Genomic DNA, 21,327 nt, shown 5'->3' on the forward strand with positions numbered 1-21,327 from the left:
AATTGTAGCTCAATAAAACTGAGGGGGGAAATAGAAGCAGATACAGGAAAAGTTGCAGTTGTTCCTTATAAAGAACAGATAATACCAAATACTTTAATAAAGTAACTTCATTGATCAGCTGATGTTTTCCTCGGTGTTCCAAAATTGAACACAAATCCCCTAAGAAAATGTGGAAAAGATCGTTCCTTCTTTACTGCCCTGTTATGATTGCCGTTAGTATTTTGAGTTCTCTGGCCACTTAGCATTTGGCAGGACTGGCTGGTTCTCCAAGGACTTTTTGGCTGATGATCATGATTTATACATTATCAGGACCCCTGGCTCCGTATAGAATTTGATTTCTTTTAAGTAGCTCTAAAAACAGACCCTGAAAAAATAGACTGCCCTGTCCTTGTAAGTTGATACAACCCCCTTGGAAAGCAATTTGGCAATAAAAGTCAAGAACCATAAAAATGTTCATTTGCCTTAACCAGTGACTCCACTTCTGGGGATTCATCTTAAGGAAATAATTAACAGAAGAAAAAAAAGGCTTTTTTAACAGAGGTGTTCATGACAGCAGGGCACTTAGGGATATTACAGTGTATCATAACTCATTAAAATACTATGTAACAACAACAGCGATAATTAGGGAGACATAGAAAGTACACATGATATAGTGGCAAGTGAAAACCAGTGAGTGAACTTTATCTCAGCCCCTTTGAAGAATGGGTTTTTATATGAACAACGTGGGTAAATGTTTTCTTCTCAAATTTCCTCTAATGTTTTTATAATACAAACTGGAAAATATAGAAAATTCAAAAAGAAAGAGAATTCAGGTACTCCCAGAGCTACACGAGTGCCTATCAGAGTCAGACTTACCTGATAGCTGGTCCCAGCTCTACTTCTCTGTAGTTCTTCTGACTTGGGGCAGGCAACATAACGTCTGGGAGCCTGTTTCCCCATCCAAACGTGAGGATGAGAATACCTACGAATGCATGTTAGTTCCCTGTTCCCTGTGTTTATTATTTTGTCTGCCCACTGTTTTCCATGTCACTATTGGTAGCAAAACACCTAGGACCCAAATCCCAAAGATAATTCAGAGGGGACTGCATTACACCAAATAGCCACAGAAACAAAGCAAAGGCAAGAGTCCTCTGGGAAACTGGGACAGCCTCCACATGGTGAGGATTAGCAGTGCAACTCAACTTGAACGTCTACCAATCTCAGAAGAGAAGGGAGCAGGATTCAGGGTCTTTTTTGCTTGTGGGCCTCCTGTTGACTCCAGGCCTATTCAGAGAACTGAGAGTGATTGTGAATGTGGGTGAAGGCAGTGTTTGTTTCCGCCAAGATTAGACACATGGAATTCAGTGCCCTGATGCCCAAAAGGGTCAGGACATGATTGAATGAGACAAGGTTTTAGCTCTGGATTTATAAGGATGTTGGAGCCTGCTGTCACCTCCCTACCCTGGGACTCTGATGTTATGCCCAAAGAAAATGAAATAGAGCATGCTTATGTACTGAAACCAAAGTGAAAATAAATGTTCCTTCTATCCATGTGGTTTGAATGAAGTTGGCATCTGGAACGCCCCACGAGCCTGGGCACAGTGAACTGTCCAGGGTGGACATGGAACCCAAGCCAAGCCTAGCAAAATCCTTCCCTGGGACTTTAATGTAGACTTAAGGGAGGAGACTCTCTGAGAAGTTGTGAGCAGAGGTGCTGGTGATGGCCTTGTCGGGGCTTGTGGAGAAAGCCAGCCCAAGAGAATGAGACCTATCAAGCTTAAGGAGTTTTTTTTATACCTGGTGCCAAAGTAGCCTAAATCCTACTCATAAGCTATTCCACCAATATCTAGATTGGTGCCTAGATTGATGCATAGATGTTTCTTTTCTTGCCTTCCAGTTCTGGGTTTACTTCACCTGTAGATTGTCCTTGTTCTTGCGGGGGGGGGGAGGGGCTTTCACAGTCTCTACCATTGGGAGCAGTTCTTTTGTCTGCCTTTCTGTCCGAACTCATTTTCACTGGCATCTGTGTGGATATTTCCACTCTCATCTTGGATCAGTGATCCACCAGAGTACAAATGCAGGAATTATTCAGGTGTAGAAATAATCACTACCACTGCTCGGTGGAAGTAGTTATCGCTGTTAAATACCACCTCTGTCTTCTATGCCTTTCTTCTATGAATTCTATGAATTATATTCTATCTGATATTTGAATTACTCTGATTACTCATTGTTGATTTTCACCTGGTATATCTTTGTCAATTTTTATGTATTTTTTAAGGAATGTCTTTTGTATGCAGGACTATTTTTGTCTTTAATTTTACCCAATCTGCAAGTCTCTGTTTCTTAATTTTAACCATTCACATTTATTGTAATCACTTACATGCTTGGACTTTTCCCCGCCATCTTAATTTGTGTTTCCTATTTAGGTTATTGCCATGCTTTCTTGATCTGTTTCTTCTTTCCTTTCTGCACATGTGCACAGATCAGATTTCCTTAATTCCATCTTTCCCCTCTAACATTTTGGAAGTTATAAATCCTATTTTTATTCATGTAGTCCTAACACTCAAATTTTTAGCACAGAGTTTTAAACTGTCATGTTTCTGTGTCAAGCTATCAGCAATCACATCCTCCCCCAAAAGCAGACAGAAGCCTTAAGTCCCCATGTACTTACCTCCAGTTTCTCAATCCACAATATCTCCAAAAAGATGTTGACATCATCTGGATCTAGCTCCATATTAATGTTAATTAATTTTATAGGAAATACTGATTTAGGTTTAAAAATAGCTGTCTCCCCTCCAAAGGTTATTTTTGTAATTGAAATATAATTCACATACCATAAAAAAAAAATCACCCTTTTAGAAGTTCACAATGCTGCGGTGTTTAGTATATTCACAAATCTGTACAACCATCACCACTGTCTAATTTCAGAACATCCAGAACATCATCCCCCCAAACCCCTGTATCCATTATTAACAATAGCTCTTACCAACTCTTCTACTTTGTGTCTTTCCCGGTTATGTCTTCTTCCTGGTTCTTTTTCATTTTATCAGAGACCACTATCCAGTAAGTCTTTCGAATAGGATCATGAGCTGTAAGTTTCTGAACCCTTAAATATCCAAAAGTGTCCTCACTTTGCCCTTTGATAGTAGAGGCAGATGCCTTCATTTTCCCCTGCCAGTCAGCCCTGCCCTGCTGTTTCTGGTCAGTGCCTTAGCTGATCACTGTCTCACGATCCCAAGGCCTCCTTCCTGCTTCTCGTACTCCTTCTCACCTGAAGCTCTTGAGCTGCTTCCTCTCTGCTGGGCATACTCTTCTATGTGCTTTTTGAACTATGATGTGCTCCTTCAACTTAATCCCACCTGCCTTTCACCATTCAAATATTCCCCATAATTTCTCGTCCACCAAGGATGAGTGTCCTTTCCTGTTTTCAAATGCTATTTCATGCATACATACATACCCCCCCACACACACACACACACAAAACCATTCGCTTGTTCCTAACACACATATTCTGCCATTTCTGGGCATTTAGGGTAGAAGGCTGAGATATGTGCTCATTCTCCCTTAATTGCCTAATCTCTTAAGGACCTCGTTAAAATAGCAGAAAAGAGGGGCGCCTGGGTGGCTCAGTCGTTAAGTGTCTGCCTTTGGCTCAGGTCATGATCCCAGGGTCCTGGGATCAAGCCCCGCATCGGGCTCCCTGCTCAGCAGGAAGCCTACTTCTCCCTCTCCTGCTCCCACTCCCCCTGCTTGTGTTCCTGCTCTCACTATCTCTCTCTCTGTCAAATAAATAAATTAAATCTTAAAAAAAAAATAGCAGAAAGTAGCTTCAAGTTTTGGTCAAGGTTTGTCGTCTGCTATTCTGCCAAGCACTCAGTACAGACACAGACCCCCAGAGCAGTCAGGGGTCTTTCAGATCAGGTCTCCAAACCCCCATTTTGCAAGCGAGACAGTGGACACCTAGGAAAGTGCAATATCTTGGCCAAAGACTCGGAGCTATTTAGTGAGGATGTCTGGACTAGTTTCCATGTTTCCTGTTCCCTCCCCTCCCCCCGCTGCCCCCTGGATCCTTAGCACACACTCTCACTCCCCCTGCAGGGGAGGCCAGGCCTTTGCCTGGTAGCCAGTCACGGCTCTCCGGCCTCCAGTGCTGTTGTTGTCCGCAGAATTTAAAAGAAAAGAAAACCGGAATATACTCCAAATCAGTCATTAACTCACATGGAAGGAAATAAGAAAAACAAACCAAGAGGATTTGTCCTCTGAATGTCTTATGAAGATGCCCCCCCCCAAAAAAGGGCACCAAGTGGAAATTGCTGAGGGTGATGCTTATTACGTCCTGTGTGACTAATAGACCATAGTCTGTTGGTTTGGGGTTTGCCTTTTTCTTCTGTAGATATGTGTGGTTTTTTCCCTGTTTTTATTTGACTACGTTCCTGCATACGGACAGCAGAGCTAATATGAAGAGTTTCAACTAAAGAAATTGTTAGAGGCTTTTATAAAGATAGTAGATTATTTAAGGTTATTAAGTAGATTATTTAAGATGTATATGGATCACAGCTTTAAAATGTTGTAATCAGGAAGTATTAAGAGTAAACCAGACATGAACAGGAAACATTTTACAAAGTAATAGATACTAAAGAGAATAATTTGTGAGCAGCTATACACATCACGTTTCTGTAAACTAACAAAACATACCAACATGTGTAATTGACCACCCTCTTTGGGTGACTACCCTCTCGAGCTTCCCACCAAAGGGGGAAGTGAGAGGCTTGGACCCTGCAGTCAGAGGTTTCCTGCTGGCCACTTGTTGGGAGGGGAGGGCTGACCTTAGGGACATTGTCCCCAGTCTGGGATCTTCTCAGCTTTGTGTGTCCCAAAGAATTTTAATGTAGCCCCTTGTCCAAAAGTGTGCGGGATCCGAGAGACTAAGTCGTTTCCAGTATCCACCCACTGAGACCGGCAGATCAACCGGAATGATAGTTCATTGTTTTGCAGTGAGAAGTGTCAGAATCTACTGGACAGGAACAACCAAATTGACAGACTGATGTGTGTGCCAGGGGAGGGGGCGTCTAAAGAGGTGGCCTAAAAGAAACCATTTCTTTTTTTTTTTTTTAAGATTTTATTTATTTATTTGACAGAGAGACACAGCGAGAGCAGGAACACAAGCAGGGGGAGTGGGAGAGGGAGAAGCAGGCTTCCCGCCGAGCAGGGAGCCCGATGCGGGTCTCGATCCCAGGACCCTGGGACCATGACCCGAGCCCAAGGGAGACGCTCAACGACAGAGCCACCCAGGCGCCCCTAAAAGAAACCATTTCAATCTCACACAGAGGGCACCACGATCTTGGAGACCAGCATCCTGGCACTGTGATAACTCGGGGCACCCACGCTCCATTCCCGACACAGAGCTCTTAGGAAAACTGGCATCCACTTGTTACATCTTACCCAGTAACGTTTTCCAGGTGTCCCTGGGCTCATCCTAACTGAATTGATGATAGAAAACACTCATAAAAATCCCTTGATTTTCCTGTCCCCTTTCCAGCATGTGACACCCATCATTCTCTGATTTTTCTCCAGTGTTCCATCGAGTGTGGGAGTGGGACCCAACAGAGGGAGGTGATTTGTGTTAGGAAGAATGCAGACACCTTTGAAGTGCTGGACCCCTATGAATGTTCCTTCCTGGAGAGACCCGCCAGCCAGCAAGCATGCCACCTCAAGCCTTGCGGGGCCAAGTGGTTTAACACAGAATGGAGCATGGTAAGTCATGGTGCTCTTGACAGAGATTGCATTAGTACATCATTCTTCTTTCCTCCCAGAGACAGTCAGACCACCTACTACGTGCCAGAATGACCTACTCTAGACTATCACTTTCGGGGCACCCCTAGAAGCAACCTGCTTGGTGGGAGGAGCCAGAGGCTGGGACCATCTTGATCTCTAAACTGGAGAGGCCATAAAGCAGTGACTTTCAATCTCAGTGTGCATAAGAATCAACTGGGATCTTGTTTGAAAAAATGGATTCCGGGTCCACCCTAGCCGAGGAATTTGCATTTTGAACAAGCTCTTTAGGTGACTTGGATGCAGGTGTCCTTGGACTGCATTTTGAGAAATGTTGCCTCAGATTAATGGCTGAAGGGGTTCAAGGATGCTCTTGAGGATACTAGATCGTGCAGCGATCTCATTGTAAAACTCACTGAAGGAATTTCTGTCAGGCCTCAGGGACCTGTGTGTGTGTGCGTACTTTTTTCGTCATCCTGTAGACATTATGGATTTGTAGATTATGGGATTGATCCTGTTTTTCTCTTTGAATTGGCCGCTTGGAAACTCAGAACCACAATTGTGGTCCATCTCTCAGAGAGTTTATCAGACCTCACAGAGTGGATTTTGTATGTTAATGTGCCCCAGCTTTTCTCTCTCTTTCCTACTTTTATCTTCTTTTTTGCTCCAGCCTTCTCACCTTTTTTTTCCTTAAATCTTGTAAACCATTAAGTATTTCTTAAGACCTTTCTGTGAGAAGGGAGGGTAGTGTGTAAATGAAGATACAGAGAGAGAAAGAGTTAATACAGAAGTAGATAATTAAGGAACAAAATGGGAAAGGATGAAAATAGGGATAAAAAAATATTTTTTTTTCAAAAAACCTTCCTAAAGCAGGGAACTGCCTAAGGCATCATTGCTGGTGACCATGCCTTGGACACATGAGGGGGTGGCAGAGGTTCGTTCTGCCTTTTGTCACTGAAGATCATCAAGCAGAGCTTGTAGGGGAAGCCAGAGTGAGGCCAGAGCTTTTCTCAGAATCATGCAAAGGTGATAAAAGGGATTTTGCTTATGAAATATATGTATGAAAGCTGAGAATTCTGTTTTCCAACAGTGTATGTCTACTCCAGTGATAACAGGCTTTGGGCTCGGATAAACCACACCTCAGAGGCAAATGGGAACAAAGCAGGTGTTGAGTTTGAAAGGTGTTTTGTCAACTTCTGGGAAATGGAATTCAATTGTTTTGATGTTGGCCATGGCCTTTGAGAATGCAAGAACAGATCACTATGTTATTTTGCCTGTTGGTTTGGAAGGTCTAGAAAGGGCCAAGTTCATCAGGCCAAGTCAGAGATGCCCTCCCAAAACACGTGGCTGGGAACAACCCAGATGTGCCTCCACAGACCAGTGGATAAACAAATAGCAGTACATCCCAAACCACAGAAGAGTACTCAGCAACAAGAACAAACAAGCCAACGTGGTTGAACTTCAGATACACTTTGCTAAGTGAAAGAAAGACCCCAAAAGCTACATATTGTATGCTTCCATTTATATATTCTGAAAAAGACACAACCACAGGGACAGAGACCGCATCAGTGATTGCCAGAGGATGGGGTGGGATGAGTCTTGCTACAGAAGGGCAGGACAAGAAGATCTGCTGTGTTTGATGAAACTCTTGGATCTTATTTGCAGCAGGAAATACACAACTCTAGGAATTTGTCAAAACTCACAGAACTGTGCGCCACCAGAAAAAGTGACTTTTTCTGTATGTAAATTCAAAACAAGTAAACCGAAACAAATATGAAATAAGTGGTTATGATAACAGCAAAGACAGTGAAGGAAGAGAGATATCTTTGGATATGCCTTGTTTTATAAATTTGAGTAAACTGATATTTAGATAATTCTAAAACAAAATTAAATTTGAAAAAAGGAATCCCCAAAAATGGAAAACATAATGAAACAAATTAACCTAAATACGTATCCAGTTGGCAGCATCAGCACTATTGCAGGTGGCTTTAAAACAGTAATTTGGGGCACCTGGGTGGCTCAGTTGGTTAGGCATCCAACTCTTGATCTCAGTTCAGGTCTTGATCTCAGGGTCGTGAGTTCAATCCCCATGTTGGGCTCCACACCCAGTGGAAAACAAACAAACAAACAAACAAAAACAAAAACAAAACAAAAACAAAAACAAAAACAGTAATTTGACTGTCTATCCTTAAAGACCAAGAGAATTAGAAAATGCTGACACTGTTTGCAATGATCATGTTTTTAGTGAGAGTGTTGAACGGTAACCTGAGATAGTTGAGTGGATGGTGAGTGATAAAGCGAACAAGTAATTTACTTTATGATAATATATATGATAGTATATATGACAATATGGTAGTATCTTTCTATCTACCCCAGGATCCTTGAGAAAATAAGATTCTCAACTTAGGAGAATGGAGATAGAGATGAGATAGAAGAGGTTTAAGTGAAAATCCTGTTTTCCTGAATTTGAAGCAGAAACATCAGTATGAACTCACAAAATATCTTAAAAAAAAGTTCTTTCCCAGTTTTACCCATTTACCCATTGAAAGAGCCTAGAAACAATGGCCAACCCAGTAGCAAAAGGCATGCCTATCAGCCAAAGTGTGGTTTCAAAATACCACTCTCCACTAAAAGCAACCAGGAATTCTTAGGGAACAGCTGATTCCAGGTTTGGGACTGTATATGTACAAATTAGATTAGAATATCTTTTTATCCCAAGTGGCAAGGAAGTTCTCAAAGACAATGGAGTTCATGCCCGAAGGACTCAAGAACCAAGTTTTGAGGGCTCAGACTAGCCACTGAGGAGACATCAGTGAACATCAGTAAAGATATTAATTGCCATAGATTGAATGAAATACATCACATGTATTTAAACCCATCCATTTATAATAAGTGTATAATAATAATAATAATAAACTCATTGGAGGATCCACCATTAGGGAAACCATCTCATTATTCTGAAGACTGATAAATAAAGGAAAGTAATCAAGCATTTACCCCGTCTTTCCTAAACAAGCGGTACCACTGGGTGTACCAAAGAGCAAATCTAGGTAGGGATGGGGGCAGGGATTATTTTCGTTCTCTAGCTAATAAAAGAAGAAGAGATGATAGAGTTTTACCACCACTCTTCAACCACAAGTGAATTAATAGATCTGGACATGGCACATCCGTGGCTGCTGACATCCCCAAAACAGAGACAACCACACACATCCAATGAAGCAGTCTCACCACAAAAACAAACAAACCTGCACCTGTTAGGGCCTCTTCTATACCCAACTTCCAATTTACAGGAAATGCAGAGGACAGAGAAAGATGTTAAATTGTACGATGCAGATGCAGTCAGCAAAATCCTGACTATGGGAAACTCTACAGGACAAATGACTCCTTTCCTCCAGATAATAAAGTACAATGGGGGACAAAGGCAATGGGGGTGAACCTGTGGATTAAAAAGAGTCCTAGGGGCCCCTGGGTGGCTCAGTTAGTTAAGCGGCTGCCTTCGGCTCTGGTCATGATCCCAGGGTCCTGGGATCAAGCCCCGCATCGGGCTCCCTGCTCGGCGGGAAGCCTGCTTCTCCCTCTGCCTGCCACTTACCCTGGTTGTGCTCTCTCTCTCTCTCTCTCTGTCAAATAAATAAATAAAATATTAAAAAAAAAAAAAAGAGTCCTAAAAGGCCTGTCGGTCAACTGCAATGTGCGGGCCTGTTGTGGATCCTGATTCAAAAAAGAAAAAGAAAGTATTAAAAACTTGAGGTTCACAAGAGAAGTGGAAATGGGAACTCTGAATATATTCTTGAAGATAAGGACATATTGTTAATTTCTAGGTGTAATAATACAATTGTGGTAACTTTTTAAGAGTTTCACCTTTTAAAGCTACAAACTGCAATATTTTAGAAGAACTGATGTGATGTCTAGATTTGCCTCAAAATAGAAGTGGAGTAGACATGGATGGGGTATAGATGGGACACGGTTGACCATGAGCTGATGATTGTTGATGTTTGTTGATGCATGGGGGTTTGTTTTCCTTTCGAAGATGTTTGAAATTTTGCAGTATCTGCCCTTCCAGTGTGCTGAGCTAATGGACGGCCAAAAACCTACCCCTCTCTTTTTGTCACCATGCAGTGTTCCAAGAGCTGCCAGGGTGGCTTCCGGGTCCGCGAAGTGCGCTGCCTGTCAGATGACATGACCCTAAGCAATCTCTGTGACCCTCAGTTGAAACCAGAAGAGAAAGAATCGTGTAACCCTCAGGACTGTGTCCCTGAAGTTGGTAAGTAGGGATTCCTATCTCGGAGAGAAAGCACACCCTTCTTAAACCCCAGCAAGTTCCCTGGTATGAAAATGCCAAGCCCATCCTTGTCTCTCCATGACCTTGTGCACAGTCGTGGGGCTCAGGGGTTCAAAACACTTTCCATATGATAAGTTTCATAGTTTAAGATGACCGTCCATAGCTTGGGTGGTGATCCAAGCCACCCTCCAAACTTAAATGCAAATTGACTAAAATGGTAATGATTTCAGAGATTTGGTTCCATTATCTTTAAGGTCGAAGGAGTGAGATTTCAACTTTTAATTGTAGGTGTAAAACAGTGGAAGGAAGAAAATTAGTAAGAAAAGTCTAAACTTATTTAGAAAAAAGCTGTTAATAATTAAAAATAAGAAAACCTTGATATAGAACATAATAAGAAATGTGAATGGATAGAGAGACTAATTATTCCTGAATGGGAACACTCAGTACTGTAAAGAGGGGGCGCCTGGCTGGCTCAGTCTGTGGAGCATGAGACTCTTGATCTTGAGGTCATGAGTTCAAGCCCCACTTTGGGTGTAGAGATTACTTAAAAAATAAAATCTTTAAAAAAAAATCTGTAAAGAGGATAAAAGAAGGTTCATGAGGTTCAACATATAATATGCTCAAGTATATTGCCTTATCATATACTTGAACACATTATAAAAATACAGAAATTAAAACTATATGCTGAGTCAGGAAGAGACAGGGTTATGGGTGTTATAATAGAGAATTCTGATACAACGGAAGTGAAGTATGATAAAGGCCTAATTTTTCTTAAGACTTTATTTATTTGAGAGAGAGCGAGAGCCAGACAGCACATGAGCAGGCAGGAGTGGAAGAGGGAGAGAGAAACAGGCTCCCCGCCGAGGAGGGAGCCCGACGCGGGGCTCAATCCCAGGACCCTGGGATCATGACCTGAGCTGAAGGCAGACGCTTAAGTGACTGAGCCACCCAGGCGCCCAATAAAAACCTAATGTTAAGGAAGTGGGGAGAGGAGAGACTTTCATTGCATTCAGATAATCAAAGATCCATTTTAAAAAAAAACAAAGCAAAACATTTTAAATCTTGCTTTATGCCATATATAAACATAAATGCCTAAAGGATTAAAGACCTTTGCATAGAAAACACATTGTAAAAATACCAGAAAAGATAGATATTCTTGGGGTTGGTTAAGCCTTCATAAGCTAGACGCAAAACTCAGAGGCCTTATTGCTGAATGTAAAAACATAACATAATAAATTAAAAACTTTTCTTCTGTTAAGGACATTGTAATAGTCAAGGTTCTCTGGAGATCCAGAACCAATAGGATAGATGAGTGGATGGATGAGTAGACAGATAGATGATAGATAGATAGATAGATAGATAGATAGATAGATAGATAGATGATAGAAAAAAATTCATTATGACAAACTGGTTCACATGAACGTAGAAGTGGAGAAGTCCCACAACCTACCAGTCACAAGCTGGAGACTCAAAAAAGCTGCTGGTATAATTCAATCTGAGTCTTGAAGGCCTGAGAACCAGGGGAGCTGACCGTATAAATTCTGGCCCAAGGGCAGGAGAAGATGACATGAAATGTCCAGCTCAAGCAGCGAGGCAGGGAAGGGGCAAATTCCTCCTTCCTCTGTTTGATGTTCTATTCAGGCCCTCAGTGAGTGAGGTCCGTCTCCACTCCATCAGTTAAAATGCTGACCCCACCCAGAAACACCCTCCCAGACACACCAGAAATCATGTTTCATCTGCGCTCCCCATCACCCGTAAATTTGACACATAAAATTAGTCATCATAGACATCATAACCCAAGTTGGAAGAAAAGAAGAAAGGAAAAGAGACAGAGAATGAGCAACAATCGTGAGAAAAATATGAAACATACCTTATTGGAATGTGATACAACCAATATAAGAAGAAAATGTCCAGCCGGGAGCCAGGAGGAAGAAATAGCGAGAGAAGTCGTACAGGCTCCTGCTTGTAACTGAGTATAATCTTTTTAGAGAACTTTGGCAATATCACTCAATATATAAAGTATTTGATATCTTTGACTCAGTAACTCCACTTCTAGAAATGTATACTAAAGATAGGCTCCTGGGTGGCTCAGTCGTTAAGCTTCTGCCTTCAGCTCAGGTCATGATCCCAGGGTCCTGGGATCGAGCCCCACATCGGGCTCCCTGCTCCTCGGGAAACCTGCTTCTCCCTCTCCAACTCCCCCTGCTTGTGTTCCCTCTCTCGCAGTTTCTCTCCCTGTGTCAAATAAATGAAAAAATAATAAAGATAGACTCTCAAAATTGTACAGATATACATATACACGAAGAATAAGGCTCAGTAAATTGTGTAGAATTAACAAATGAATGAATTGTAGAATTTCTTGTAACTCATAAAAATTAGAAGCAATTATATTTCTACCAGTAGAAGGAAATGGTTAATTATGTTACTGTACACAGGATAGAATTGACATCTTAAAAAGAACGTGGTAAAGTTGTATGTTATGATACATAAATGTATTCAATATATTTGTAATATCGAAAAGCAAACAGCTAAAATTATGTCAGTTATTTTCCAAGTTAATCTATAAATTCAAGCAATGTTAATCAAAATCTAGACAGGGCTTTTCATAGAAAAATCAGACAGACTGTGTCTAAAGTTTACAGCAGAGACCCAATAATAGCCAAGGTAATTTTGATAAGGAACAATGTTGGGAAATGTATCCTACCATGTATCAGGACATACTTCACAAGGATAGACAAACAAATGGAACAGAATAGAGTGCCCAAAAATAAATCTGAGCATGTTACGGTGCATGATACATGGTCAAGGTTAACAGTATGAATCTGGGGAGGAAACATGAACATTCAGTGCATGTTGATGAGACGATTGTTTACCCATATAGGAAAAAAACAAATTGAATTCCTACTTGTCACCACACACATACACATCAATTCCAGGTGAATTATAAATGTGAAGAGAAATTTTTTTAACTCTTAAAAGAGAATATGGGGAAATATATATATATATTAGTGTAGAGAAGGATTTTGTAAATGAGAAACACAAATACCAAACCACAAATGAAAATATTATAACATCTGTTAGATTAAAAATACAATCTTTTTTTTTAAGATTCTATTTATTTTTATTTAAGACAGAGACAGAGATAGTGAGAGAGAGAGCATAAGCAGGGGGAGCGGCAGGCAGGCAGAGGGAGAGGGAGAAGCAGGTTTCCCGCCGAGCAGGGAGCCCGATGCGGGGCTCGATCCCAGGACCCTGGGACCATGACCTGAGCCAAAGGCAGCCGTTTAACTGACTGAGCCACCCAGGTGCCCTAAAAATACAATCTTTTTAACAAATAACACTGCAGCAAAGTGATGAGAAAAGCCACAGGCGTGGAGAAGGTATTTGCAACACATCTAATGAATAAAGGATCAGGATCCATTATATGTCAAGAATTTCCATGAATCATTTGTTTTAAGTTAATTAAATTAGCAAGTGGTCAAAAGATAGGTAAAGCAATTCATAGAAAAGGAAACTCAAATGGCAAATAAACGTATGATGAGCTGTTCAACCTCCTTTGGGGGTAAGGTCACATCCACCAGATCAGCAAAAAAATAAAACACGCAGCATAAGCAAAAGAAAGCAAAAGCATTCTCTACCACTGACAAAAATATAAATTGTTGCACCCACTTCGGAGAGCAATCTGATGAGAGCCAGTAGATTTGCAGATACCTTATGACCCAGCAAGACCCAGAGAGGGCATGTGTAACAGCTGTTTAAAGGGGCAAAGTTTGCAGTCATAAAAAATTGAAAACTGTCAGTGGAAAATGGATCAATAAGTTGTAGAATGTATGATGGAACACTATTCAGTAATGAAAATGAACTCCCTCGAGCATTCGTTAAACATGAACGAATCACACAAAGTCAACGTTGAGCAAGTTGCCAAGGAATATATACACTCTGCATCATTTCTTTTCTTTTCTTTTTTTAAGTTGAAATGCCACATAGTGATTAGGGTACCAGCATTTACAGTTCAAGTATAAAGACAGGATTGGGGATACTAAACACCACATGTGGGGCTTGATTCCTCGGGAGTGAGGAGAAAGGGGGAGGTGGTCACGGAGTGAACTCTGGGAATTGTGTCTGTGTTGGTGAGCAGCGAGACGACAGTCCATTGAATTATATTCTCTACACCTAACTCTGTTACCATGTTTAAAAGAAAAGGAGAAGAATGGAAGCTCTTGGCCCACCCTACACCTCCCGCAGGCATTAAAGCAGGACCAGGATAGAAAGCCGTGTCTCGCGCGCCCTTTCTCCTCCCACTGGTCCCGGCTGGCTCTGTGCTCAGAGAGTCTTTTCTGTTCTCTTGCCGCAGATGAAAACTGCAAGGACAGGTACTACAACTGCAACGTGGTGGTGCAGGCGCGACTCTGCGTCTACAATTACTACAAGACCGCCTGCTGCGCGTCCTGCACTCGCGGGGCCAACAGGCACGCGGGCTTCCTGGGGAGCAGATAACACCCCCGCGCCGCGGCAGGAGGGCAGGTCCGGGAGGTGGGGAGCAGGGGGGCTGGCCGGCCGCTGCTCCACCGGGGACTGCCCCCTACCCCCCCCCCCCCCCCCGTGCTGCCAGCCGGCGTAGTCACCACCCCCACCTTCGGGAAAGCGTCCACGTGGTGCCCCGGAGCCAAGCCACTGTTGTCCTTTAGCATCGCCATAAACCGATGATCCCTCCTTGGGAGCCCTGGCACCTGGTGAGGTGCTCTCTGAAAGCCAAGCGGTGGGGGGTGGGGGGGTGCTCGTAGTTCTCCATCAACTCCCGTGCTAGCACTTTCTAAGTCAGCAAGTCGGGCCCTCATGCGGCGCTGCCTTGTCCATGGTGCTTCTGGCCTTTTCAATATCGGGGTCCCTCGGAGAGTCGGAAGAGGCGGCTCCCACCCCGGAGCCCCACTTAGCCTTGCTGAGACGCCTGCTTCCCACTGTTACCTCAGCCGGTGGTGCCTATTTTCATACACTCAAAGACATGAGGCTTTTTCCTGCCTTGTGACATAAATATCTCCTGTCAAAGAGTGCTTGATTATTTCGCAGGTGTATTCACAGATACTAGATCAGTAGTGGCGCACAAAGTCCTGGAATGGGAGCCAGGGACTGAATCATTATCCCCATTTTACCGAGACTCAACTTAAGGAATTGACCTGCCAGGTATATTCACCTGTTCGGTGGCAGGGTTGAGTCCAACCACACAGCTCACCTGCCTAAAAGCCTTAGGTCTACAAGATGCAGGTTCATTTCAGACCAAGCGACTGAGAAATTTCCCACTCAGCAATCAAAGTCCAGCTCTAGAATTCTTTCCTCTGGCCAGAGGTCAAGACAGCATCCTCGGCACTCAGTTGTTTCCCACGTCTCTTTCTGTTTATCTCTTCCCGACAAGGTCCCGGATCCTGGTTACAGGACTCTGTGCAGGTTTTGTTAAACCCCATCCTTAATGGAATTGCCCTTGACACAAGAAAGCCACTGGGGTAGCAAGGTGATGCCTGAAATTCTGATTCCGTTCCCCAGGGGATATGTGCCCCCCAGGGAACGGCACACCAGGGGGCCCCCAGCCGTGGTGCCTCTCAAGTCTGTGCCCTGGGCTCTCCCACGTCTGCAGCCACCTACCCTGGGCTGGGCGCCACACCTCACCCGGTGGAATGTCTGACCAACCGGTCTTAGCATAAAACCTGTGTTTGTATTAGAAAGAGTCTCCCTTTGGTTTTTCCAGTATGATTTATGGATTTCTGTTTGTGATTTCTCATCCCTCCCTCCCACTACGACTCGCAACCTGTATCTCACCATCCAGACTCGAGCACTCGAGATCTGCATTCATGCCACTAGCCAGGGAGAGAGGGAGAGGGGCCGTGGGCTCCTTCAGTGACAGCCACAGCGGCTGGGTCGTCCCCGGTGCCCTTCACCTAACTCTGCGTTTCCAGAGGCCTCAGGCTGCAAGGGGGATGCAGTGCGTATTGAAAGGTAAACGATCTGAAAAGTCAATTAAAATGAAAGAATATGTGTGTGCGTGTGTACACGCACATGCACAAACATATATATACATACAGTTGACCCTTGAACAATGTGGGGGTTCAGGGTGCCAACCACCCCCTGCACAGTTAAAAATGCATGTATAACTTTTGACTCCCCAAAAAGGTCCTAACAGCCTGCTATTGACTAGAAGCCTTACCAAGGACATAATCAATCAACACATATTTTTATATATCATATGCATTATATAGTGTATTCTTACAATAAAGTAAGCTAGAGAAAAGAAAATGTCATTAAGAAAATCACAAGGAAAAGAAAATACATTTACAGTGCTGTAGGGTATTTGTCAGAAAAAAAAATCTCTGTATAAGTGGACCCATGCAGTTCAAACCCATGTCGTTCAAGGGTTTTATATATATATATACATATTCTTTCACCAATTAGGCTAAACAAATTATAAGTTTATAGAAAATCTGTCATATACAGTACCATGGTCCTGGGTCTATTTCTCTTTTAAAGCAAGCCTGGATTCTTAGTAATAGAGTTTCTTCCGTGAGCCCTTTAACCCCAAAATTTGCTAATTTGATGATCACCTGAAGCTTTTGGAAGGAGTAGCTCCAGCCCGATCTGACACACTGTGTCCGGTCCTTGCTACCCTTGGGCTTTCAGAAATTCTATCTGGCCTTTCCATGGGTGTTCCTGAAGCCGGAGAGCTAGGTTCTCGTCTCACGGAGTCGAAGAATGAATCTCTCAGACAAAGGGGAGTGAGTAAAGCGACAGAGTTCTATTAAGCAAGGATACAGAAAAAGCTCTCAGGAGTGAGAGGGGCCCTGCCAGGGTTATCAACGTGGGCCTCCACTGACGGTCTTTTATTTAAAACTGACCAGGGAGCTTGTGGCCTTATCATTCTTGTGACGTCTTGGTTTGCATAAGGACTTAGTGATAACATCTTTAATGGCTTACTTCTTGTTTGGGGTCTGGTTATTCTTTGTTGGTCACAGGTGACTGTCATAAAAAAAGAGCCCCCACCCCCACCCCGGACACCCAGGGCAGGGTGGTCTGGTGTGTTCCCTTATCTCTGGTTTCCTTACACCTCCGCATTTTGGGGATTTCTGTGAGCCTGATCCCGTAGCCCCCCACCTATCTCTCCCTACCCAGCCCCGCCTGTCCCTCACCCATTCTTCTCTTCTTGGAGCACAGCCACCTCTCCTTCGTACACAGTGTTACTTGCGCAATATGGCGGCCGGCAGAGACCCGGATTCCCACGGCCACCAAGCAAAAAAAAAAAAAAAAAAGACCAGAGAAGCCAAACGGATGATTTCTGCTCTGTGCCCTCTCCCTCTCACCACCTGCTTTTGCTTTTTGTCACAATAGAAGCGTTGCCACATTTGAAGGATTCCTTGGAGGAAGCTTTCTTTACATGCTAGAGGGGGAAGAAGATCAATGGGTGGGAGAGCAGAGAAAGACAAATTTCAGCTCACATTGAGGGAAAACCTTCAAGCCATCCAGCCTGCCCAGGAGAGGTCTGGGCCACCCTTCATGGGTGACACTCTGCCCTAAAGGGGATTTCTTCATCAAGCAGGAGGTGAACATCCTAGGTCCTTCGAACTCGGGATTCTCATGACTGGGCTGGCTCAATACTGGCTTGGCCCCTTTGACATCTCTTTGGTGTCCTGTGACCCCCAAATAAAACCTTACAGTTGTTTAAAAAGGACAGGGATCTTCCCAGGAGAATGGCCATCCTGCCAATGGCAGAACTGAGTCAGAGCAAAAGGGTTAGTGCCGCGTCTTTAGGGGGGAAAAGTACCCAAACCAAGGGTCTTTTTTCTCTTCCAACAAATAGTTGAGCTGTTCTTGGAATCCATTCAACTCTGGAAAGGTTATAAATTACGAGGTCAGGCGTTTTAATGACTTCTTTGTCTTCAAAATCCAGTTTTTGCTAATTTCCTGGTTTCTTATGTCAACATCTAAATGCCTTTGTCCTTCACACAACACGTCTGAGAAGGTCCCTCAGTGTTTCCAGTGGTAAAGTTCCTGGAGAGGGTTGGAGGAGAGCTCACCTTCTGACAACTCTCTCCACAGAGATGCCTCTTTCTCCCTTCCTTGGCACCCCCTTATCTCATCCTTTCTTTGTCATGACCTGCCACCTCCTTCTCAGCCCCCCTCCATGTTCCCTTAACAGGCCACTTGTAGAATTGAAAGTTACATTTTAATGCCGTTTTTCTTTTTTCTGTGTCCTGGATTGCCTCATTGCCTGCTCCGGATTTTAGAATTAGATGAATTGAAGGTGTTACCCGTTTTTTCACAAAAGTCGACTAAGCTCCAAACAGAAAGAGTTGGCTGTTCTACTTTCACTTATTGGAAAAGGAAAGTGTGCCTCTTGCAGCCCAGGCAGAAGCCATTCAGTGTGCTCCAGCCTCCCACCCTCACTGGGACTCGCATTTTCCCCCAGAGGAAAGGAATAGCCTAAGACACAGTAAGGAAAGCTTGTAACCCTGGCCGCCAGATGGAGCCGGGAGTCCTCTGAGTACATTAACGGTGCATCTGCAGCAGAGAGAAATCCAGATAATACTAGTACCTTCTTAAACCTTCTTGGTTCTCTCTCGTGTTTAATACAGCCATTTTAGAATTTGAGTATTGATTTCCTAATGTAGAAGGCATAAATATAAGTGGCAAAAAGAAACATGGCTTTCCTTAAAACAGGCTGAAAAATCAAACCTGGAAGAATCTATCTCAGCCTGGCAGCTGGAGGCCAACATCTGATACTTGCCATATAAAACGTCTTTACTGTGGCTCTGATGGGAAGTTGGACCCCTTACTGATGAAACTGGCGGATGACGTGAAAGTGGTGACAGTGACGGGTTCAGGATCCAAAGAGATCAGGGAGACTAGACCAAAACCTGGATCTTAGGAATTCATCAGGAAGCAACATGCATCTACCTTTGGAATTAAAACAAAAACAAAAATGAAATTATACAAATACGGGGTGGAGGAGATGTAAGAGTTTCAGTTGACTAAGCTCAATGTGAGTCAAGGAAGTGGGATGGAAGCACTCCCTGCAAACCGCACACGAACACACACATATGCGCACGCGCGCGCACACACACACACACACACACACACACACACACACACACAAAATAAGGGACTTAGACTACCTAAGGAGAAAACATTGGGGAGAGTCCTGCCACACTGTGGTTGTGATTGCCAGAACCACACTTGAAGAGTATCCGTGGTGCATAGCATTGAGGTGAGCATGCCCAACCCTGAGGAGGGGAGGAGACAGTTAGAAATGGTGGAAAGGACTTCAGGAGAACGTTTAGCCTGGAGAAGAAGAGGTGGGGGGCAGCACTCTGAGATGGCCTAGCACTATGAGAGTGACCCTAAGGCCAGGAGGTAAAAGCTACAGGGAGACAGACTTTAGCTCCTGCAGAAGAACCGACTTTCCACAGGTGAGAGCCCCCCGAAGGTAGAGGGCTCTCCCATCACTGGAGGTCTCAGCAGAGGCCCAATGGCCATTTGACAGGGGTGCTGGAGAAGGGAGTCAAGCACCTAGCTGGGGCAATATGACTTCTAAGGTCCCTTCTGAGTCTAGGCTTTGGTGACTCTGTCAGTAGAACAGCTTTGAGTGATTTGCCTCGTCTGGGCTCCTTCCCATTTCTGTGTCCGCCATTTTGATCCCAGTGTTGCACCCCTCACCTGAGCTGAATGTGGCCTCATATCTCAGAATCACTAGCAACTTGGTCAGAGCTGCCCTGTCGGGTCCTGCTTTGTAGATGAGTAACCCAACATCCTGATGGCTAGTTCCCTGACCAAGGTCACACACACTTTAATGGGGAGTACCTTGACTAGACTAGGACCCTCTAAATACCTTCTCTCTTTCTCAGCTCACTTGCTTTGCTGCACCTTTACTGAAGCAAAATCATTCTCTCCACCCTGAACCATCCCATACTCCTGGTTCTGTTCGGTGGGTAACAGAGTTCCATTGATGTGCTGAGGAAAAGTGCCTAAGAGAGAGTGGAAACTTCCAGCCAAGTTTCTCGGCATCTTCCTTTGCCTCAGTGAGAGAAAAGCCATTCTGTTACATAAACTAATTTCCAGCTCCTTGACCTCCAGGTCAGTTTGACAGAAGGATATAGTTTGTTATAAGTTATTATTTTGTTCTTTGTAAATACAAGATGTTTATAGGAAATGTGTATTCTGAACTTTATGGGCAGAATGAGTCACTACACCAAAATAGTTCTATTATTTAGAATATGTTAATTTTAAAGGGACCTAATAGGTATTTATTTACATATACAATCCACATTTGTGTAAAATCATTTGATCCTACTAACCCAGCTTCCTGCAAGTTGCGACACGATGTCCTATTCTAGGTTCATAGTTACAGTTTAGTATACTGACTAGCCAAAATTCTTTGGGTTTCAAGATCGAATATAAATTACTCTGCTTTTCGACTCGTTCAGGGGCTCTTACTCCTGGCCTTGTACCTGAAACAGGTCTGTCTGCATTGCCACCTTTCCATCGTAAATATTATGTTTGCTCATATAATCTGCCCTCTCGTCATCCCCAGTTGGAGAAGGAAATATAAGCGTCTTTCTCATCCCTTCTCTTTGTCTTGCCTCCGTCGACTAAGTTGCTGGGGAGGCGTGGTCAGAGCAGTGGGTGAGTCAGGGTCCGCTGGCAGGGGCTCTGCTGGGACTGCTGGGGTGGGGGCTCTGGGTTGTCCTGTCACCTGCACAGCCAGGAGCAAGGAACCCACTAAACACTCCACTGCCTCCATGTCACCCTTAGAGCGTTAAATTATTGTTTAAGCAGGTCGGGTGGGGGTAGAAGGTGAATTCTGTGAGTAAATGCAGTCTGTTTTCTCTTCAGCAAAAATGACAACTATTTTTGTGTATGACTAATTTATTTTTATGATTGTAAAAATACAATAAACTGGTTAAATGATCCGCTTTGTTAACACGTCTGTGCTTTCTTGGGCCTTATTTCATTTCTACTCACGTTGCTTCAAGCGGCCCCCTCTAAAAAGAACTGAGCCCTTTAGAGTTTCGGTTGGCTTGTGAGACTGGTTCTGAGCGCTCTGCACAACGTGGGGCCACTTGGAGAACGCAGAACACCTTCCCTAGGAAGGACATTAGCCATTAGGCTGCTTTAGCTTTACCAGGTCCTCAACCTTGGCTGTACGTTAGAATCACCTGAGGAGCTTAAGATAAGCTGTTCAGGTCTGCGTACCGCCCCCAGGATGCACTCTTACAGATATGTCCTTAAACCTCCCCCAGGAGGCAGGAAAGTTG

At 43.7% G+C, this 21,327-nt stretch overlaps 1 protein-coding gene across 2 annotated transcripts in view; it reads left to right on the top strand.

Annotated features, from left to right (window-relative positions):
- The window catches only part of THSD4 (thrombospondin type 1 domain containing 4), a 580,073-nt gene extending 565,543 nt beyond the window's left edge, over positions 1 to 14,530 (top strand). For both annotated transcript variants that reach the window (XM_088025131.1, XM_028100463.1), the window contains 3 exons: positions 5,554 to 5,733; positions 9,871 to 10,015; positions 14,388 to 14,530. In XM_088025131.1, the coding sequence (XP_087881257.1) occupies positions 5,554 to 5,733; positions 9,871 to 10,015; positions 14,388 to 14,530 (468 nt within the window). The remainder of the gene's footprint in view (positions 1 to 5,553; positions 5,734 to 9,870; positions 10,016 to 14,387) is intronic.
- Positions 14,531 to 21,327: the final 6,797 nt, after the last annotated feature.

Source organism: Eumetopias jubatus, unplaced genomic scaffold (assembly GCF_037043125.1).
Source record: "Eumetopias jubatus isolate StellerSeaLion01/CBP00866 unplaced genomic scaffold, mEumJub1_p1.0 scaffold_7, whole genome shotgun sequence".
NCBI lineage: Eukaryota > Metazoa > Chordata > Mammalia > Carnivora > Otariidae > Eumetopias > Eumetopias jubatus.